Genomic DNA, 23,699 nt, shown 5'->3' with positions numbered 1-23,699 from the left:
AGCGTGAGAGAGAGAGGAGCGTGAGAGAGAGGCGCGTGAGAGAGAGGAGCGTGAGAGAGAGGGGGAAGAAAAGAAGGAATAAACAGGAGGAGGGGGAGGGGAGAGGAGGAGCGTGAGAGAGGGGGGGAGTAAATTAAACAGGTATCTGATGGGAGGGGGAGAGATTAGGGGGGAGAGGGAGAATTGATACACACAGGTGGTGTATAAGGGGGGGGAATTGACACACACAGGTGGTGTATAAGGGGGGGGGAATTGACACACACAGGTGATGTATAAGGGGGGGGAATTGACACACACAGGTGGTGTATAAGGGGGGGGGGAATTGATACACACAGGTGGTGTATAAGGGGGGGGAATTGATACACACGGGTGGTGTATAAGGGGGGGGGGGAATTGATACACACAGGTGGTGTATAAGGGGGGGGAATTGATACACACAGGTGGTGTATAAGGGGGGGGAATTGATACACACAGGTGGTGTATAAGGGGGGGGGAGAATTGATACACACAGGTGGTGTATAAGGGGGGGGAATTGACACACACAGGTGGTGTATAAGGGGGGGGGAATTGACACACACAGGTGGTGTATAAGGGGGGGGAATTGACACACACAGGTGGTGTATAGGGGGGGAATTAACACACACAGGTGGTGTATAAGGGGGGGGGGGAATTGATACACACAGGTGGTGTATAAGGGGGGGGGGGAATTGACACACACAGGTGGTGTATAAGGGGGGGAGAATTGACACACACAGGTGGTGTATAAGGGGGGGAGAATTGATACACACAGGTGGTGTATAAGGGGGGGGGAATTGATACACACAGGTGGTGTATAAGGGGGGGGAATTGATACACACAGGTGGTGTATAAGGGGGGGAGAATTGATACACACAGGTGGTGTATAAGGGGGGGGAATTGATACACACAGGTGGTGTATAAGGGGGGGGAATTGACACACACAGGTGGTGTATAAGGGGGGGAATTGATACACACAGGTGGTGTATAAGGGGGGGAGAATTGATACACACAGGTGGTGTATAAGGGGGGGGGGAATTGATACACACAGGTGGTGTATAAGGGGGGGGGGAATTGATACACACAGGTGGTGTATAAGGGGGGGGGAATTGATACACACAGGTGGTGTATAAGGGGGGGGAATTGATACACACAGGTGGTGTATAAGGGGGGAGAATTGATACACACAGGTGGTGTATAAGGGGGGGGGAAATTGATACACACAGGTGGTGTATAAGGCGGGGGGGGAATTGACACACACAGGTGGTGTATAAGGGGGGGGGGGGAATTGACACACACAGGTGGTGTCTAAGGGGGGGGGAATTGACACACACAGGTGGTGTATAAGGGGGGGGGAATTGACACACACAGGGGTATACAGGACATACTTGAACGCGCAGTGATCCACCAGAGGCACCTCTTTGGCAGGGGGTTTCCCCAGAGTGTCCTGTGGGAAAGGTGAGAATGTGAGCTCTGCAGGGCAGGAGTCCCCTGCTTACACTGTGTCTCTATACGTGTAACGTCTCTATACGTGTAACGTCTCTATACGTGTAACGTCTCTTGTCATGGAACAGGTATACCCCTGTCTACACTTCTGTTTCACCACCCCTGTTTCCTCGCAGCCCTGCTTGTCAGCTCTTTAGTGCCAGCTGTATGTGTTTGGTTCTGCACACAAATACAGTGCCATTTCCCCTCTCCCAGCAGCTTGCTGTATTAAAGATGCAACATTATTGATACATGTTGTAGCTCCCCCAGACACTCCTGTGAGTTGTCATGGCAGCCCCAGCCTTTCTCTCAAATGGGCTAGTCTGCTTTCTCCCCCTCTGCTCTGCTCACAGATGGTCTGTCCCCAGACTATCTTACCACCCAGCATACATTGCTTCTTCCTTTCCACCATTGCTCTGGACTTGTGAGTACCTCGCTGTAACCCCTGTAATGGTCTGTAGGATTATCTTTTCACCTCCCTTTACTACTAAGCACACACAGAGATATTAAGACCTCTACACAAGAGACTGTATTTACCTACTTTCTCCAAAATAAAGTAAGAAAAGAAACAGACCTTGTCGTGCTTGGAAAAGAGGGCGAGTTGACACTATCTGAGCTAAGTCATCACCACGTGACCCTCTGGCTTCCAGAATAGTGAAAAGATATCGTGTGCCTTACAGACACTTACAGGAGCTGCTACTCCAGACTCCATTATATACAGAGAAGCCTCTACACCATACAAAGAAAGCACCAAGTAGCTCATACTGCAAGCAGCCTGCAGCCTTAACAGACAAGCAGCAGCCTACACTGCACAGCAGCCTTGCAACAAACAGTGCTTCTTACACAAAACCTAACTGCCTTTTTCTCTGTCTGAGTTCACCCTCTGCACAGCCCTATAGTGAGGAGCCACCTTCCCACCTACCCCTGCGCACGTTCCCACGGCCAGCGCCATCAAGGGCCACGCCGCCGGACACGGGTCAGAGCCAACGGACACCTGTGAGTACAGCTACCCCTACGCTGCACGCTGCAGGACACCGCTCGGCATCATCTGAGACAGACGCCCATCGCTGACAAGGTAAAAGACTGCACGCCACACGCACTGGCAAAAGGCCTACACACACCTACAGCATGGCAGAACTCAGAGCCTCACCAGACATCACGCAGGAAAGCGATCACTCAGACACAGAGACCGCTGCGCAACTGCAACAGGCGCAGACAGAGGCCTAAACGGACAGTCACACTGACACAAAAGGCCCGCGAAAAATATGAGACTGACATTGGAGCGCACCGCGCTAAATTAGAGTTGGCCTGGGAAACAACCGCATTGGAGTTACGCAATGTTGTTAGTATTAGCGATAATGCACAACAGCTCGCGCAGGCAATTATTCAAATAAAGTCTGATCACTCGTGCTACCAAGGGCTGCCGGAAACATACATCACCTACTTGACCAGAACCAACACCGGCGAAAGCCTGCAAGAAAGAGACTTACAAAACAACATTGATCTTGCACGTGACAGCCGCGTGCGGGCCGCCATCACAGATGCGCAAAGCGTGAGAAAAGAGCTCCTCCTGGAGACCGCGTCACAGCGCTCAAGCACATCCAGACATTCTTCAAGGTCAGCAAGATCAGCGCAATCTAACGCGTCCAGCGCAAGCACAAGCGCTACCAAGGCGCGAGCCACCGCAGAGGCCGCACGTGCCAGGGCCGAATATGGTCGAAGAGAGGCAGCCGTAAGGGCAGAAAGAGCGCGCATAGAAGAGGAGGAGCAGAACGCCGCCAATGCCGCTGCCAATGCCGCTGCGCACAAAAAGGCCGAAATAGACGCGGATCTAGAGGCACTCAATCAAGAGAAGGAAGCCGCTGCCGCCATAGCCCAAGCCGAAGTCCTAGAAGCAGCTGCGAGACAGGACGGCGGGGAGCTACCGTACAGACGGATAGCCTCACAGGATCCAGCCCGACGCACTGAAGACTACGTAAGGAGCCTCTTCAGTGTAAACACCAGCGCACCATATAAACACGGAGGGAGTGACACCACAGACACCGAAGACTCGCTAGGACCACGAGGAGAAGACGCTGCTCCATCAATGGCACATGCTGCCTGGGATAGCCACAGCCGCAACAGTGATCCACACGCCAGCGCGCACACGGATGCACCACAACAGGCTCGCAATCCAGGTACACCCACGCGGGAGAAAACAGCCCCTCACACTAGCCAGCAGCCATCACGCGTCCACGCCAAGGAAGAGGCGACCGCACTGACCGTCCCAGCAACTACCTCAGAACGGGACAAACACGCCGATGCCTCAGGTCTGACAGACATAGCCAAGTACATGATCTGGCGCGACCTGGTACAAGCAGGGCTTATGTGCTTCGACGACCGCCCTGAGAACTACCGGACGTGGAAGTTCACGTTCAAAGACGCAATCGACAGCTTGGACTTCTCAGCAAGGGAAGAGCTCAACCTGTTAGTCAAGTTCCTGGGGAACGAATCCAGAGAGTACGCAAAAAGACTGCGGGCAGCAAAAGCGCATCAACCCCAAGTAGGTCTAGACCTAGTGTGGGAAAGGCTGGAAGAATCCTACGGCAGCCCCGAAGCAGTCGAGGATTCGCTCTTCAAAAGAGTCGAAAGCTTCCCCAAGATCACAACCAAAGACTACTCGAAGTTACGAGATCTTGGAGACCTGCTGCAAGAACTGGAGTTCGCAAGGAAAGACCAATCCTTAATAGGTCTCAACGTCCTAGACTCAGCTCGTGGAGTGAGACCCATCCTGGAGAAGCTACCCTTCAACCTCCAAGAAAAATGGATCTCACAAGGCTCCAAATACAAAAGGGAGAAGCAAGTCGTCTACCCCCCATTCTCAGATTTCTTGAGCTTCATTCGCGAAGCAGCAAGGACGAGGAACGACCCCAGCTTCTTCTTAGGTGCGCAAACCACATACAGTGCAAGCAGCCTGAGGAACGAGAGACCAGCGATGAGATATGGTAACCCCCAGACACCCATCTCGACCCGCAGGACGGACGTGCGCCCCACGACCCAAACTACTCCCGATCAGTCGGTCGCCGGAGACAAGGAACCAAGGGACCCAAACAGGGAATGTCCCATACACAAGAAGCCACACCCACTCAACAAGTGCTTTGGGTTCAGGATGAAGTCCCTAGAGGAACGCAAGAGGTTACTTGGAGAATTCGGAATTTGCTTCAAGTGCTGCGGTTCCACGACTCACCTAGCCAGGGACTGTAAAGAAGAGATCAAATGCACAGTGTGCGAAAGTGACAAGCATGTGACAGCGTTACACCCAGAGGCGATGACACTCCACCAACTCAAGAACCCATCCTCCGTAGCGGAGCATGGCGGGGAGAAAGAAGGAGAGTCAACATCCGTCACATCTCAGCGCACTGAGGTTTGCGGAAAAGAAGGTGACAAAATGTCCTGCTCCAAAATATGCCTTGTCGCAGTGCACCCCCAGGGACAACCTGAGAAGGCTATTCGGATGTACGCAATCCTCGACGACCAGAGCAACCGATCGCTGGTCAGGTCAGAGTTCTTCGACATGTTTAACATACAAGACGGTGCTTCTCCTTACACTCTCAGAACGTGCGCAGGGCGAATGGAGACCGCAGGGAGAAGAGTGAATGGCTACACCATATGCTCAATAGACGGCAAAGTGAACATGCCCCTTCCCACACTCATCGAGTGCAGCCACATGGCCACAAACAGGGATGAGATTCCCACACCAGACATGGCACGCCATTACCCCCACCTCAAAGGAATGGCCAACTACATCCGGCCGGTAGAACAAGGCGCCAAGATCCTGCTGCTGCTCGGTAGGGACATCATGAGGGTACATAAAGTCCGTAAACAGCATAACGGACCCCACAATGCGCCATACGCCCAAAGACTCGACCTAGGATGGGTGATAGTGGGCAACTCATGCACCAACAAAGAGCACGGGCAAGACTACGTTGATGCCCGCAGAACGGTGGTGACAGAATGTGGACACACATCTCTCTCTGAACCATGTCTTGGCCATCTCCAAGTGACCGAAGGGCTAAGTGAAGAGGAAAGACAAGGTCATACCCCTGAGGCCAACAAAGACATCCTCACGTCGATGGGATGCGACAATGGCTTAGGATGCTCAGCAGTCCAGACAGCCAAGGATGATGAGTCGATTCCACCGAAGGAAGAGAGTAACCTCCCAAAGGTGACCGACAAAGGGATCGTCCAAAAAACAATAAACAATCAGACAATACTCCCGCGAGCAATGGCACAACTAAGACGTACAGTTGTTCCTCTCCACAGAGTATCAAGCAACAGAGCAACCAACTGCCACGGCTGGCATAGCCGCAAAAGATTACGCCCCACAGGTGAAGCCACAGTGTCAAAGGGACTGTCCTCTCACACGTCTAAAAAGAGACAGCCACAGAGACATTTCATAAAGGGATTTACTAGGGCAAAAGAGACTTTTCTTCGTTACGTCCAGGGAGAAAATAACCTCCCGATGGCAGTTAACAAAGAAACACAAAAGCGTTTCACCAAACTACGCGGAGATGTTCTCGTGCAAGAGAAATGTACCGATGACCTACGGTGCACAGTGTTCCAGACAACAAGGAACGATGACAAGCAAACACCATCAAGGGAAGATAGAGGATCCCCGAAGTTAACAGTCAAGGAGCTTTCTAAAGACGGACTAAGCAGTTGGGTGACTCCGCTACCAGTCCATTCACCAAAAAGACGCCTCCTGAACAATAGAGAACCTGACATCTCTAGGCTCACTTCGCTCCGCCGCAACCCACAAAGGGAGCCGGAGATCAAAAGCAACTTTGTGGCCTTCACCCAAAAGATATTCCTTACCGGCCACGCAAAGCCAGCACCTCTAATGAAGAAAGGTGAAGAATGTCGGTACCTCCAATCACCTGGGGCCTACCACACTCAGGAACCCGATCAAATCCGGGTAGTGTTCAACCCTAGCGCTCAGCTCCAGGGAGTCTACCTGAACGACGCCCTCCTCACTGGACCAGACTTGACGATCAGTCTTCCAGGGACATTAATCCGCTTCCGCAAGGAACCAAAAGCCATCTCCTCCCGCCAAACGCCAGGTGATAGGATGACAAACTACCATGACTGGCACATCCACGAGGTGATGCACTCTGTAGAGAGAACTACAGAGTCAAAGGGACTGTTCTCTCACAAAGTTGAAAGGAAACAGTGCCAGAGACTTTCACAGAAAGACATTGTGGTGAAACCAGCAAACCTGGAGCGGTTCATCCACCCAACATCCCTTGCTAAAAGACTTTGCCAAGAGATTTCAACGCCAGTGGTACCGGCCGGTATCACATCGTTATGTGGGCATGGACTTTGCATTATTATGTTGTTATGTTATGTTTGCATTGCACATATGTTCCACATAGCATGTTATATAGTGGCATCTACAGATACCAGACGGGGAGTGTCATGGAACAGGTATACCCCTGTCTACACTTCTGTTTCACCCCCCCCCCCCGTTTCCTCGCAGCCCTGCTTGTCAGCTCTTTAGTGCCAGCTGTATGTGTTTGGCTCTGCACACAAATACAGTGCCATTTCCCCTCTCCCAACAGCTTGCTGCATTAAAGATGCAACATTATTGCTACATGTTGTAGCTTCCCCAGACACTCCTGTGAGTTGCCATGGCAGCCCCAGCCTTTCTCTCAAATGGGCTAGTCTGCTTTCTCCCCCTCTGCTCTGCCCACAGATGGTCTGTCCCCAGACTATCTTACCACCCAGCATACATTGCTTCTTCCTTTCCACCATTGCTCTGGACTCGTGAGTACCTGGCTGTAACCCCTGTAATGGTGCTGTAGGATTATCTTTTCACCTCCCTTTACTACTAAGCACACACAGAGATATTAAGACCTACACCTCTACACAAGAGACTGTTTTTCCCTGCTTTCTCCAAAATAAAGTAAGAAAAGAAACAGACCTTGTCGTGCTTGGAAAAGAGGGCGAGTTGACACTATCTGAGCTAAGTCATCACCACGTGACCCTCTGGCTTCCAGAATATCTCTATACGTGTAACGTCTCTATACGTGTAACGTCTCTATACGTGTAACGTCTCTATATGTGTAACGTCTCTATACTCTCCAAGCACGACTTATTCTCCTAAGCCAAATACACGGACTTACTTCATGTATGTAAGGTATGTACTATACGTATGTACTATACGTATGCACTATACGTATACTATATGTATGCACTGTATGTATGTACGTAATGTATGTACGTACTGTATGCATTTTATGTATATACGTACTGTATGTATGAACTGCACTGTATCCACTATATGTATACTATATGTGTGTACGGTACGTATGCACTGTGTGTACTGTATGTATGCACTATATGTATGTACTGTGTGAACTGTACGTATGTGTGTACTGTGAACTGTACGTATGTATGAACTGTACGTATGTACGAACTGTATGGATGTATGTACATACTGTATGTATGCATATATGTATTGTATGTATGAACGTACTGTATGGATGTAAGTACGTACTGTATGTACCTACTGTATGTATGTACTGTATGTACTGTACGTATGTACGTACTGTATGTATGTACTGTATGTACTGTACGTATGTACGTACTGAATGTACGGTATGTATGTATGTACTGTACGTACGGTATGTATGTATGTATGTACTGTATGTACCTATGTACTGTATGTATTTTAATCTTCATTTATATAGCGCCCACCGTAGCGCTTTTCAAGAGACACAAACACAGTACAGGGAATTATAATACCATAAGTGCAGCAAAATCAGACAATAGGAAAGGAAATCCCTGCCCCAGAGAGCTTACACTCTAAGAGGTGCAGATGCAGCGGCCGTTATTCGAACAAATCACGCGGTGTATAAGGGGCGAGCTTAAGCCCTGGGAGGGAGGAGCCGCTAACCTCCAACACAGCTGAGGCCAGCTGGACAAAGTTAACAAACACACAGATACCCAGCAAGCTCTCAGAAACCCCCCAAATCACCACTATATATAGTGTATATATGTATATATATGTATGTATGTGTATAAGTGTCAAAAGAGTGCTACTGGGCGTGGCTAAATGTATACAACAAGAAACACAGAAGTCCAGAGAAACATCCAATGTGACAAAAATTCAAAGTGAAATACCTATATATCTCTAGAAAAAGGGTCATTTAGTTAACCCTTTGGCCAAAGCGTATAAGCCTGCGAGCTACTTCAAGGCATGACCAATCCGCAGGTCCTAACACTAACATGACCAAGTCCCAGGGTTCAAAGCTCGCCCCTCCCCACTTTCCAAGTAAGCGGGTTTTCTTTTCATGCAGCTGGGTGTGACAGGTTCAATGCTAGGACCACTCTTCCTCTAATCATAGAGGTAAATAAGAATCTTAATCAGTTAGTGTTAGGACCTGCGGATTGGCCATGCCTTGAAGTGGCACGCAGGCTTGTACGCTTTGGCCAAAGGGTTAACTAAATAACCCCTTTTCAAGAGATATATAGGTATTTCACTGTAAGAATCGGGGAGCCATGCATCCCTCAGTGCGCTCCCCACTTACCTTCAACCGCTCCCACTCTCTCCGCCGGCCAGGGCACCTCTCCTTCAGGGACCGGCCATCAGGACTCGGCGCGCGATCGGCACGCACGGGACTCGCGTCAGCAGCCTACCTTGGCACCGTACCTCGATTACTCTCCACGCCAGACCATGGCTTATAGTACCTGCAACGTCCCGCTACTCTCCAACCCCGGCAAGTATTACGACTAACCTTACCCCTCCAATCCCGACCTGGCTACCTCGATAATCCTACTTTCCAGACACGCCCTCGCGGCTGTGTGTGGCGTTTTTACCTACCTCCACCTCGGCCTCGCGGTCCCGCCTTGTCTGTGGTGAGCCCAGCGTTACATTCACTGTGTATTTTTGTCCCATTGGATGTTGCTCTGGACTTCTGTGTTTCTTGTTGTATACATTCAGCCACGCCCAGTAGCACTCCTTTTGACACATATACATATATATATTTTGAGGTAATTTTGGGGGGTTTCTTAGAGCTTTCTGGGTATCCGGAGATGTCTGCCAGAGGTCCGGGAGTGGGTCATTGACCGCAAGCCAGCAAACTGCGAGGAGGAAGCCACCCTGGCAGACTAATTTGTGACCACCCTGCCCCAGCATAGGAAACGGGTGGCACCCCCGGTGGTAACCCCTGCCAGTCGGGCAGGTAAGCCTGCAGAGGCTTCTTCTACAGTCCCAACCTGGAGGACAAAGCCTTCCACTGGGGGGGATGCAGCCAAGCACGCAGGATTCGCACATGGGGCGTGATGCTAGCACTGTAACCGGACCGGGCACCTGAAGCCCGGTTGCCCCGACCTGCGCCGTTCCAGTCACCCCCATCCGGGGCAACGCACTCCAGCAGCAAAACCAGTCACCTCAGTGGGACTGGCACCAACTGAGGAGCAGCGAGCAGCTGTCCAGCAGGTCGAGCAGCGGACCCAGGCGGCGGTCCCTACACCCTCTACAGGCGACACCGCAGTGGAGACAGGCGGCGGTCCCTACACCCTCTACAGGCGACACAGCAGTGGAGGCAGGCGGCGGTCCCTACACCCTCTACAGGCGACACAGCAGTGGAGGCAGGCGGGCATCCTGTAGCGAATGATGTCCGGAGGAAGCATTTGCGACCAGTGACCATTGGAGATCGCCAGGCAGCCGGCCTCATCGACTCCGGTACAGATGCAGCGGCCATTATCCGAACATTTCGCGGAGCCGTTTTCGTGAACTCTGCTGTATTTCACGCGGCATTCACTCGTTATTCTTCCGTGAACGCTGCCGTGAACGCTGCCGTGAATGCCGCCAATCACACCCGTAATCTTCTACAGTCAGAGGATTTGTGTATGGCTGAGGAGCCTCAGAAAGGACTTATTCCCCATGTACAGATACAGACGATACCCCGCTACAGCTTCCTGTACAGATACAGACGATACCCCGCTACAGCTTCCTGTACAGATACAGACGATACCCCGCTACAGCTTCCTGTACAGATACAGACGATACCCCGCTACAGCTTCCTGTACAGATACAGACGATACCCCGCTACAGCGTCCTGTACAGATACAGACGATACCCCGCTACAGCTTCCTGTACAGATACAGACGATACCCCGCTACAGCGTCCTGTACAGATACAGACGATACCCCGCTACAGCTTCCTGTACAGATACAGACGATACCCCGCTACAGCTTCCTGTACAGATACAGACGATACCCCGCTACAGCTTCCTGTACAGATACAGACGATACCCCGCTACAGCTTCCTGTACAGATACAGACGATACCCCGCTACAGCTTCCTGTACAGATACAGACGATACCCCGCTACAGCGTCCTGTACAGATACAGACGATACCCCGCTACAGCTTCCTGTACAGATACAGACAATACCCCGCTACAGCTTCCTGTACAGATACAGACGATACCCCGCTACAGCTTCCTGTACAGATACAGACGATACCCCGCTACAGCGTCCTGTACAGATACAGACGATACCCCGCTACAGCTTCCTGTACAGATACAGACGATACCCCGCTACAGCTTCCTGTACAGATACAGACGATACCCCGCTACAGCTTCCTGTACAGATACAGACGATACCCCGCTACAGCGTCCTGTACAGATACAGACGATACCCCGGTACAGCTTCCTGTACAGATACAGACGATACCCCGCTACAGCGTCCTGTACAGATACAGACGATACCCCGCTACAGCGTCCTGTACAGATACAGACGATACCCCGCTACAGCGTCCTGTACAGATACAGACGATACCCCGCTACAGCGTCCTGTACAGATACAGACGATACCCCGCTACAGCGTCCTGTACAGATACAGACGATACCCCGCTACAGCTTCCTGTACAGATACAGACGATACCCCGCTACAGCTTCCTGTACAGATACAGACGATACCCCGCTACAGCTTCCTGTACAGATACAGACGATACCCCGCTACAGCGTCCTGTACAGATACAGACGATACCCCGCTACAGCTTCCTGTACAGATACAGACGATACCCCGCTACAGCGTCCTGTACAGATACAGACGATACCCCGCTACAGCTTCCTGTACAGATACAGACGATACCCCGGTACAGCTTCCTGTACAGATACAGACGATACCCCGCTACAGCTTCCTGTACAGATACAGACGATACCCCGCTACAGCTTCCTGTACAGATACAGACGATACCCCGCTACAGCTTCCTGTACAGATACAGACGATACCCCGCTACAGCTTCCTGTACAGATACAGACGATACCCCGCTACAGCTTCCTGTACAGATACAGACGATACCCCGCTACAGCGTCCTGTACAGATACAGACGATACCCCGCTACAGCTTCCTGTACAGATACAGACGATACCCCGCTACAGCTTCCTGTACAGATACAGACGATACCCCGCTACAGCTTCCTGTACAGATACAGACGATACCCCGCTACAGCTTCCTGTACAGATACAGACGATACCCCGATACAGCGTCATGACATGTAAAGTGAGGTGCTCACGCGGTAAGGAAAGTATATTAGAGCGCAGGAACAGGAAGCCTAGTTAGGGACACTCTATCACGGGACGTGATTGGTGAAATAGTTCAAATTCAATTTTAATGTCTCTGAACGAATATAAAATACAGTACAGGGTATTAAAAAAATATTTAAATCGACACAACCTCTGTAGTGACTCTATGGGCTCAGAAGGACGGCCCAAGAAGGAGCAGAAGAAAGACGGAAAGAGTGGGAAACGTGGAAGGATTATTTGAAGGTCATTGAGCAACTTCAGATCCCACGCCCCTACTCGCCCACATCTCTCACCGCTGCACACAGCAAAGAGCTTTGCGTATTCTCAGATACCTCAGCAAAGGCCATAGCAGCGGTGGCCTACCTAAAAACTACAGACGCGGATGGAAGTCACCACACCAGTTCAACCTTGGCAAGGCTAAACTGTTGCCACAACCCGACCACACCATACCCAGACTCGAGCTATGTGGCGCAGTGTTAGCGGTAGAATTGGCGGAACTCATTCAAAACGAAATGGACTGCAAACCAGATTCTGTCAGGTTCTACACAGATAGTAAAGTGGTACTAGGCTACATATGTAACAGAAAAAGAAGATTATATGTATATGTGGCCAACCGAGTAGAAAGGATCAGGAAATTAACCCAACCAGAACAATGGCACCATGTGCCCACAGACCAAAATCCTGCAGACCATGCTACCAGATCAGTGTCCGCAGCGCATCTACAAAGTACGTTGTGGCTTCCAGGACCAACGCTTCTGACGCAACCCGATGAAACACCGTCAACCCTAGTTGAAGACTTTGAACTTAAAGATCCCGAAAAGGATCTAGAAATAAGACCCCAAGCATCCGTTCTACTCACAAACATACTGCCCAGAAATGAGTTTGGATCACATCAATTCCATCGCTTGTCAAGGTGGACGGCCCTCCTGCGAGCAGTAGCGCATCTCGGGCACATAGCAATCTCCTGCCGCCAAACGCCAGGTGGTAAAGCAACCGGCTGCCACGACTGGCATATCTACAAAAGGTTGCACCCTGTAGATAAAACTACAGAGGCAAAAAGAGTGTTCTCTCACACGTTTAAAAAGAAACAATTGCAGAGACTTTCACAAAAAGACATTGTGGAGCACCCAGCTAGCCTGGACCGGTGCATCCATCCAGCATCCTTTGCCAAAAGACCTTGGCCAAGGAACCTTGGAGCCAGTGGTACCGGCCTGGTATCGCATTGTTATGTGAATGTGATGTTATGCATTGTTGTTATGTATTTACATATGTTCCACATAATTTAGTTATAGTGGTATCTCCAGATATAAGACGGGGAGTGTCCTGGAACAGGATTGTTCATTTCTGTTCCCCCCATTGCAGCTCTGCCTGCTAGCCCTTTATATTTCAGTTGCATGTTTTCCCTGCTCTGAAAACAGACAGTGCCTGTGTAATCGATACATTATTGTTACACATTCTTTTCTTTACACTGCCAGTAGCTGGTTGACTTGCCAACCTCTTTAATCCCCCTGGCTAAGTGGACTTTTCCATACTCCCCTGTCTCTATTCACAGGTAGCATAGTCCTGTCACTATTCCTGTGTGACAAAGATTACTCACTTCCTTTTCCATCCTAAGCAGGCTGAGTGAGTACCTCTCATGCTATCTACCCCCTGGCAAGGCCATTCCGTTTTTACCTTCCCTTGATACAAAGCACTCCACATAGAGAAGCACTCTCTTACCACTCCACAACATCTACAAGTGCCTTTATGTGTCTGATGCTTTCCCAATAAAGTCAAGAAATAAATAAGGACTTGTTGTGCTTTCAAAAGGGATGAGTTAAGCTATCTGGCCTCATTCACATCCTACACGTGACCCTGGTTCCAGAATAACCCACGTGAGTAATAAATGAGAATATGGACACGCCGAGGATAGAAGATAACCTGTGTGAGTAATATACCAGAACATGGACACGCAGCGAATAGAAGGTAACCTGTGTGAGTAATATACCAGAACACGGACTGCCCTCACTACTATCTGCCCCCGCCCCATTACACCCTCCCAACTCTGCCCTCACTACTAACTGGCCCCGCCCCATTACACCCTACCAACTATACCCTCACTACTAACTGCCCCCGTCCCATTACACCCTACCAACTATACTCTCACTACTATCTGCCCCCGGCCCATTACACCCTACCAACTATACCCTCACTACTAACGGCCCCCGCCCCATTACACCCTACCAACTATACCCCCACTACTAACTGCCCCCGCCCATTACACCCTACCAACTCTGCCCTCAGTACTAACTGACTCTTCCCCATTACTCCCTCCAAACTCTAACCCCCAGTACAAAGTGACCCCTCCCCATTACACCCTCACTATTAAATGCCTCGCCCCATTACACACTCACACCTCTGTCCCCCCAACTACTAACTGCCCCCACCCACTCACCCGCTCAGATTTCCAGGCCTGGTTCTTTGTGTATTCGGCATCAACCACATCCGGGCTTCCCCGGGACAGGAGGATCAGCGGGTCCCTCTCAGGGCTTGTCCTACAGGGGTACAGCGGGGAGAGGGGGGGAGCACTGAGACAACGGAGAGAGGGGGGGAGCACTGAGACAACAGAGAGAGGGGGGGAGCACTGAGACAGGAGGATCAGCGGGTCCCTCTCAGGGCTTGTCCTACAGGGGTACAGCAGAGAGAGGGGGGGAGCACTGAGACAGCAGAGAGAGAGGGGGGGAGCACTGAGACAGGAGGATCAGCGGGTCCCTCTCAGGGCTTGTCCTACAGGGGTACAGCAGAGAGAGGGGGGGAGCACTTGGACAACGGAGAGAGGGGGGGAGCACTGAGACAGCAGAGAGAGAGGAGGGGGAGCACTGAGACAGGAGGATCAGCGGGTCCCTCTCAGGGCTTGTCCTACAGGGGTACAGCAGAGAGAGGGGGGGGAGCACTGAGACAACAGAGAGAGGGGGGGAGCACTGAGGCAGCAGAGAGAAAGGAGGGGGAGCACTGAGACAGCAGAGAGAGAGGAGGGGGAGCACCGAGGCAGCAGAGAGAGGGGGGAGCACTGAGGCAGCAGAGAGAGGGGGGGAGCACTGAGACAGCAGAGAGAGAGGAGGGGGAGCACTGAGACAGGAGGATCAGCGGGTCCCTCTCAGGGCTTGTCCTACAGGGGTACAGCAGAGAGAGGGGGGGAGCACTGAGAAAGCGGAGAGAGGGGGGGAGCACTGAGACAGCAGAGAGAGAGGAGGGGGAGCACTGAGACAGCAGAGAGAGAGGAGGGGGAGCACTGAGACAGGAGGATCAGCGGGTCCCTCTCAGGGCTTGTCCTACAGGGGTACAGCAGAGAGAGGGGGGGAGCACTGAGACAACAGAGAGAGGGGGGGAGCACTGAGGCAGCAGAGAGAGAGGAGGGGGAGCACTGAGACAGGAGAATCAGCGGGTCCCTCTCAGGGCTTGTCCTACAGGGGTACAGCAGAGAGAGGGGGGGAGCACTGAGACAGCGGAGAGAGGGGGGAGCACTGAGACAGCAGAGAGAGGAGGGGGAGCACTGAGACAGCGGAGAGAGAGGAGGGGGAGCACTGAGACAGCAGAGAGAGGGGGGAGCACTGAGACAACAGAGAGAGGGGGGGAGCACTGAGACAGCAGAGAGAGAGGAGGGGGAGCACTGAGACAGGAGGATCAGCGGGTCCCTCTCAGGGCTTGTCCTACAGGGGTACAGCAAAGAGGGGGGGGAGCACTGAGACAGCGGAGAGAGAGGGGGGAGCACTGAGGCAGCAGAGAGAGAGGAGGGGGAGCACTGAGACTGCAGGATCAGCGGGTCCCTCTCAGGGCTTGTCCTACAGGGGTACAGCAGAGAGAGGGGGGGAGCACTGAGACAGCGGAGAGAGGGGGGAGCACTGAGACAGCAGAGAGAGGAGGGGGAGCACTGAGACTGCAGGATCAGCGGGTCCCTCTCACGGCTCGTCCTACAGGGGTACAGCAGAGAGGGGGGGAGCACTGAGACAGCGGAGAGAGGGGGGAGCACTGAGACAGCAGAGAGAGAGGAGGGGAGCACTGAGACAGCAGAGAGAGAGGAGGGGGAGCACCGAGGCAGCAGAGAGAGGGGGGAGCACTGAGGCAGCAGAGAGAGGGAGGAGCACTGAGACAGCAGAGAGAGGGGGGAGCACTGAGACAGCAGAGAGAGGGGGGGAGCACTGAGACAGCAGAGAGAGGGGAGCACTGAGACAGCAGAGAGAGGGGGAGCACTGAGACAGCAGAGAGAGGGGGGAGCACTGAGACAGTGGAGAGAGGGGGGGAGCACTGAGACAGCAGACAGAGAGGAGGGGAGCACTGAGACAGCAGAGAGAGAGGAGGGGGAGCACTGAGGCAGCAGAGAGAGGGGGGAGCACTGAGGCAGCAGAGAGAGGGGGGATCACTGAGACAGCAGAGAGAGGAGGGGGGTCACTGAGACAGCAGAGAGAGAGGAGGGGGGTCACTGAGACAGCAGAGAGAGAGGAGGGGGGTCACTGAGACAGCAGAGAGAGAGGAGGGGGAGCACTGAGACAGCAGAGAGAGAGGAGGGGGAGCACTGAGACAGCAGAGAGAGAGGAGGGGGAGCACTGTGACAGCAGAGAGAGGGGGGAGCACTGAGACAGCAGAGAGAGGGGGGATCACTGAGACAGCAGAGAGAGAGGAGGGGGAGCACTGAGACTGCAGAGAGAGAGGAGGGGGAGCACTGAGACAGCAGAGAGAGGGGAGGGGGAGCACTGAGACAGCAGAGAGAAAGGAGGGAGCACTGAGACAGCAGAGAGAGAGGAGGGAGCACTGAGACAGCAGAGAGAGAGAAGGGGGAGCACTGAGACAGCAGAGAGAGAGGAGGGAGCACTGAGACAGCAGAGAGAGAGGAGGGGGAGCACTGAGACTGCAGAGAGAGAGGAGGGGGAGCACTGAGACTGCAGAGAGAGAGGAGGGGGAGCACTGAGACAGCAGAGAGAGGGGGGATCACTGAGGCAGCAGAAAGAGGAGGGGGAGCACTGAGACAGCAGAGAGAGAGGAGGGGGAGCACTGAGACAGCAGAGAGAGAGGAGGGGGAGCACTGAGACAGCAGAGAGAGAGAGGAGGGGGAGCACTGAGACAGCAGAGAGAGAGGAGGGGGAGCACTGAGACAGCAGAGAGAGAGGAGGGGGAGCAGTGAGGCAGCAGAGAGAGAGGAGGGGGAGCACTGTGACAGCAGAGAGAGGGGGGAGCACTGAGACAGCAGAGAGAGAGGAGGGGGGCACTGAGACAGCAGAGAGAGAGGAGGGGGAGCACTGAGACAGCAGACAGAGAGGAGGGAGCACTGAGACAGCAGCGAGAGAGGAGGGGGAGCACTGAGACAGCAGAGAGAGAGGAGGGGGAGCACTGAGACAGCAGAGAGAGAGGAGGGGGAGCACTGAGGCAGCAGAAAGAGGAGGGGGAGCACTGAGACAGCAGAGAGAGAGGAGGGGGAGCACTGAGACAGCAGAGAGAGAGAGGAGGGGGAGCACTGAGACAGCAGAGAGAGAGAGGAGGGGGAGAACTGAGACAGCAGAGAGAGAGGAGGGGGAGCACTGAGACAGCAGAGAGAGAGGAGGGGGAGCACTGAGGCAGCAGAGAGAGAGGAGGGGGAGCACTGTGACAGCAGAGAGAGGGGGGAGCACTGAGACAGCAGAGAGAGAGGAGGGGGAGCACTGAGACAGCAGAGAGAGAGAGGAGGGGGAGCACTGCGGCAGCAGAGAGAGAGGAGGGGGAGCACTGTGACAGCAGAGAGAGGGGGGAGCACTGAGACAGCAGAGAGAGAGGAGGGGGAGCACTGAGACAGCAGAGAGAGAGGAGGGGGAGCACTGAGACAGCAGAGAGAGAGGAGGGAGCACTGAGACAGCAGAGAGAGAGGAGGGGGAGCACTGAGACAGCAGAGAGAGAGGAGGGGGAGCACTGAGACAGCAGAGAGAGGGGGGATCACTGAGGCAGCAGAAAGAGGAGGGGGAGCACTGAGACAGCAGAGAGAGAGGAGGGGGAGCACTGAGACAGCAGAGAGAGAGGAGGGGGAGCACTGAGACAGCAGAAAGAGAGGAGGGGGAGCACTGAGACAGCAGAGAGAGAGGAGGGGGAGCACTGAGACAGCAGAGAGAGAGGAGGGGGAGCACTGAGGCAGCAGAGAGAGAGGAGGGGGAGCACTGTGACAGCAGAGAGAGGGGGGAGCACTGAGACAGCAGAGAGAGAGGAGGGGGAGCACTGAGACAGCAGAGAGAGAGGAGGGGGAGCACTGAGACAGCAGAGAGAGAGGAGGGAGCACTGAGACAGCAGAGAGAGAGGAGGGGGAGCACTGAGACAGCAGAGAGAGAGGAGGGGGAGCACTGAGACAGCAGAGAGAGAGGAGGGGGAGCACTGAGACAGCAGAGAGAGAGGAGGGGGAGCACTGAGACAGCAGAGAGAGAGGAGGGAGCACTGAGACAGCAGAGAGAGAGGAGGGGGAGCACTGAGACAGCAGAGAGAGAGGAGGGGGAGCACTGAGACAGCAGAGAGAGAGGAGGGGGAGCACTGAGACAGCAGAGAGAGAGGAGGGGGAGCACTGAGACAGCAGAGAGAGAGGAGGGGGAGCACTGAGACAGCAGAGAGAGATATATATGTGTATATATGTGTGTGTGTGTGTGTGTGTGTGTGTGCATATGTGTGTATATGTGTGTGTTGTGACACGGTCATTGACTCTGTATATGTTAGTAGGAGATGGCAGTATGCATGCTTTCCAGTAGACGAGGGGTTAACCCAGCTTGTTAAGCAGTCCACAGGTGATTCAAATTAAGCTAGCTCACCTGCTTTAAAACAGGAAGAGGAAATGCCTCTGGGGCGGCAGTCTCTCTCTCTGAGGCACAGAGGGAAGACAGAGGAGTGTTGACAGACACAAGCTGCTCAGATTGATCCTGTCCCAAGGGGGGAATAAAGCTCCCAGGTAAGGAGCCAACAGCTATTGCTGAACATTGTTGGGCTGGACTAGGTTAGCGAGCCAGCCAGGTAGTTAGCCTGCACTTTTGTTTAGTCAGTGCCCCGACCGGGGTTAGGTTTTTGGTTAACTTTAATTTAAAGGGACAGTGTACCCATTGTTTTAGTTACCCTTTTTGGACAAATAAATCCACCAGCACTATTTCACCAGAAAAGTCATGTTGTCTCCTCACTTACCACGGCCATCCTGCCACACGTGGTGTCAGAAGTGGGAAGTCGAACACCCTGTAAAAGGGGCGGAGCTACAGATTGCGACTGGTGGAACCTGTCCACGCGGTAACTATCAGTATGGAGGACGTTGTAAAGGCCTTAGTGCACAGCACCGCTGTTCAGCGGGAAGCTAACAAACAGGGACAAGAAAGCGCGGCTGCACAATGTGAGACAAACCGGATACTTGCAGCCCAGCTTGACGTTATCGCAGGAACCCAGAGGCAGCTGATTGAGCAGCTGGCCCAGATTAAAATGGACTGGACCAGTACGGCCCCGCCGCGGCCCGTCCAGGCGAACGTGTACCTGCAGAAAATGACGCTGCACGATGACGTCGAGGGATACCTCAGGTCCTTTGAGCAAATCGCTTCCCGGGAAAGTTGGGCCCGCTCCAAATGGGCTGGGATTATCGCACCCTTTTTACTGGGGGAAGCCCAAAAAGTGTATTGTGACCTCGACGAAGAAGCCGCAGCAGACTATGACTGTCTGAAAAGCGACATCATTGCAAGGATTGGTGTGACTCCCGCAGTTTGTGCGCAGAGGTTCCATACGTGGAGATACCAGGAACAGAAGCCACCCAGGTCCCAGTTATGGGATTTTATTCACCTAGCGTCCAAGTGGCTAAAACCAGAGGTATATAGCCCGGCACGGATCCTTGAGATGGTGGTGTTGGACCGCTTCATTCGAGCGTTACCCCAGGACCTTCAACAGTGGGTGGGGCAGGGAGATCCCCTCTCTTGTGATGCCATGGTAGGCGCAGTGGAGCAGTTTCTGGCTACCCGTGAAATGTCAAGCCCCCCTCGCACAAACCACAACCCACGTCCCAACACGAACAGTAGAGGCCAGCGCTGGCGCCAGGACCCACGACCGTTCGCACAATTTGAGCGGGTGGAAGAAAACCCGGATAGGGACAGAAACTCTAAATCTCAGAAAGGGTTTCAAGAACGAACTGGGCCAATTGTTTGTTTTGAGTGTGGGGAGACAGGGCATATTAAGGCTCACTGCCCACAGTTGTCTGAGCCAATGGAGTGTGCGTATGGCTCTGTGAAGTCTGAATTTTGTGGAGTGGTGGGTATGACCCGCGAGGGAAAAAGTACCCACAACTTTCTCACCACTGTGATTTTAAATGGTAAACCAGTCTCCGCCCTGGTAGACTCAGGGAGTAATATTAGCTTGGTATCAGGGAAGCTGGTTAAGCCTCTCCGATTACACCAGGGTGAGAAGTTGCGGGTATTATGTGTGCATGGGTGTACGCTTCCGTACACTACGACTCTGATAAAAGTGAAAGTCGAGGGGCAAGTCATCCAAACTACGGCAGCAATTGTACCAAAGTTACCCAATTCCCTAGTGTTACGCTGTAATTTCCCTGGTTTTGACTCCCTGATCAGAGGACAGCTCACCTTAAACAATCCTACTTCAGATGAGCTTTTTCCATTTACAGACCCCGAATTAGTCGCCGAGGTGTCTAAAACACCTAAGTCGAAACGAGAACGTAGGAAGGAAAAAAAAAGAGGTACGCCCCCACCCCAGTTAGCACTGGCCACTACTCCTAACGGAGGGAGACCAGAGGGAGAGGAGTTGTCCGAGACAGGGCCTGTTGATGCTCAGGTGTCCGAGTCACCCGTGGAGGTAACCGGCCAAACTCCAGATGAAGAAGGTTTTGGAAGTCTAGAACTTTCCCTGACTAACTTTGGTAGGGAGCAGGCTAATGATCCCCAGTTGAAAAATGGGTTTAGCCAGGCAGTAGAAGTTAATGGAGTCCCGGTAGAAGGGACAACCAAGGAATCCTATCCCTATTTTTGTATTAAAAACGATTTGTTATACCATGTGAGCCAAGAGGAGGGCCAAGAAATAGAAAAATTGCTAGTACCCAGTTCATTAGTAAGGAAGGTCCTGGAGCTAGCACACTCTCACTTATTGGGGGGTCATCTGGGAGTAGAGAAGACACAGCAAAGAATCCTAAAAAGATTTTACTGGCCACGGATATATAATGCAGTAAAGAGATTCTGTGCCTCTTGTCCCGGGTGTCAGTTGACAGCCCCCCGACCAAGTTTGATGGCCCCATTGATCCCTATGCCTATTATTGAAATCCCATTTGAGAGGATCGCCATGGATATAGTGGTTCCCTTGGAGAAATCTGCCAAGGGTCATCACTACATCCTAGTGATCCTAGACTATGCCACTCGCTACCCAGAGGCGCTGCCTTTACGTAATACTTCCTCCAAAGCCATAGCTAAGGAATTGTTACAGGTTTTCTCCCGACTCGGGATACCGAAGGAAATTTTAACAGATCAGGGCACCCCGTTTACATCTAAGCTTATGCGAGACTTGTGTGTAGAGCTAAAAATACAGTCCCTAAGAACCTCTGTGTACCATCCGCAAACGGACGGACTGGTAGAACGATTCAATAAGACGTTGAAGATGATGTTGAGAAAGGTGGTTGCTAGTGATGGGAAGAACTGGGACACCTTGTTGCCTTATCTCTTGTTTGCTATCCGAGAAGTTCCACAGGCCTCTACAGGGGTTTTCCCATTTGAACTCCTGTATGGGAGATGCCCAAGAGGGATTCTGGATAGCCTCAAAGAAGAGTGGGAGCAACAAGCTGTTCCAGGGAAAAATGTCGTCCAATTTGTGGAAGATTTGAAAGACCGTATTGCGCATATTACCCCCATAGTCAGACAGCATCTAGAAGAGGCACAGAGGGCCCAACGGAACCTTTACAACAGACAGGCTACGGTTCGCAGCTTCCGACCAGGGGACCGAGTAATGGTCCTTGTTCCCACGGCCTAAAGCAAGCTGTTATCACATTGGCAAGGGCCATATGAAGTTCTTGAACAGGTCGGCCCGGTAAATTATAAAATTCGACAGCCAGATCGGAGGAAGGTAGAGCAAATCGATCACATAAATCTATTAAAATCCTGGAAGGATAGAGAGGTATGTCTGACGGTAGTAGCTAATAAATCCGGGAAAGGGGAGGAACCACTCGTTCGAATATCGGCAGAACTCACCCCTGAACAATACAGAGAAGCTGTAGACTTGGTAAAAAGGAACAGGGATGTATTTTCCAGCGTACCAGGGAAAACTAGGGTGATTTCCCATGATATCGTCACCAAGCCGGGCGTAGCCATTAAGTTAAGACCCTATAGAATCCCAGAAGCCAGAAGAGGGGCTATTCAGTCAGAGGGAAAGAAGATGCTAGAGTTAGGCCTCGGTCCCGCTGCGCTCGTTGGCGCGGGCGGCCATGTCGCGAGTTCCCCACCAGCAGGGGAATCCTCGCGAGCCAGTCCCGGTCCCCCCTGGCGGCACAGCGCACTACACGCTGTGGCGCGTCAGCCGCTAGGAGACACAAGAGAATGGTGTTTCCTAGCGTTGACGCGTCACGTGTGTGGCTGTGAGCCAATGGGGAGGGGAGGCTGCGGGAGCAGGAGAGGCTTCGGGGAGCGGGGAGGAGTGTGGAGTGAAAGCAGGTGAGTGCCTGTCTGTGTGTGTGTCTGAGTGCGTGCGTGCCTGCCTGTGTGTGTATGAGTGCGTGAGTGCCTGCCTGTGTGTGTGTGTGTGTATGTATGAGTGCCTGCGTGTGTGTGTGTTTAAACTTACCCTCAGCAGCTCCAGCTCCAGCTCCAGCCCGAGTCCGTGGAGGGAGGGGGGGGGAGAGTAGCGGGTCCCTCCGCTCAAGCCACGCCCCCTCCCTGTCAAGCCTCCCACTCCCGCCCACCTCCCGCTCTGGCTCCCGCTCCCTACAGACCGCATATCGCGGTCTGTGTATGTCAGCGCACCGCCTGTCTGCAGTGCGGGTGCGCTGACTCTGGGAGTGGGGCCTTAGGCTTAGGCGTAATTGAGGAGTCCCATAGTCAATGGTCCAGCCCTATTGTCTTGGTACCTAAGCCAGATGGGTCAATACGGTTCTGTAATGACTTTAGAAAAGTAAATGAAGTCTCGAAGTTTGACGCCTATCCTATGCCGCAGGTAGACGAGTTAATTGAGAGGTTGGGGAGGGCCCGTTTTCTAACCACTTTAGATCTTACAAAGGGTTATTGGCAAATCCCATTAACAGAGTCACCAAAAGAGAAACCGGCCTTCTCCACACCTGATGCTCTTTTTCAGTATACTGTCTTACCCTTTGACCTTCATGGGGCACCTGCAACCTTCCAAAGGTTGATGAATACATTCTTACACCCACACTCGAACTACGCCTCAGCGTACTTAGATGATGTGGTAATTCATAGTCCAGATTGGGACTCACATCTACAAAAGGTTGAGGCAGTGTTGAGAACCTTTCGGGAGGCGGGTCTTACAGCCAACCCAGCTAAATGTTCAGTCGGCTCGGCAGAAGCAAAATATCTTGGCTATGTTGTGGGAAGGGGGACAGTAAAACCCCAGCTCAATAAAGTTGAAGCCATTGAGAGTTGGCCCCGTCCCCTTAAAAAAAAACAGGTTAGG

At 52.6% G+C, this 23,699-nt stretch overlaps 1 protein-coding gene across 1 annotated transcript in view; it reads right to left on the bottom strand.

The window, feature by feature from the left end:
• The window catches only part of POGLUT1 (protein O-glucosyltransferase 1), a gene marked incomplete at its 5' end in the record, with an annotated part of 62,658 nt that overhangs the window by 4,189 nt on the left and 34,770 nt on the right, over positions 1-23,699 (bottom strand). The window contains 2 exons of the mRNA XM_075580596.1: positions 1,404-1,462; positions 14,506-14,605. Of these exons, the coding sequence (XP_075436711.1) occupies positions 1,404-1,462; positions 14,506-14,605 (159 nt within the window). The remainder of the gene's footprint in view (positions 1-1,403; positions 1,463-14,505; positions 14,606-23,699) is intronic.

Source organism: Ascaphus truei, assembly GCF_040206685.1.
Source record: "Ascaphus truei isolate aAscTru1 chromosome 3 unlocalized genomic scaffold, aAscTru1.hap1 SUPER_3_unloc_9, whole genome shotgun sequence".
Taxonomy (NCBI): Eukaryota; Metazoa; Chordata; class Amphibia; order Anura; family Ascaphidae; genus Ascaphus; species Ascaphus truei.
This window is presented reverse-complemented; position numbering and strand designations above follow the sequence as displayed.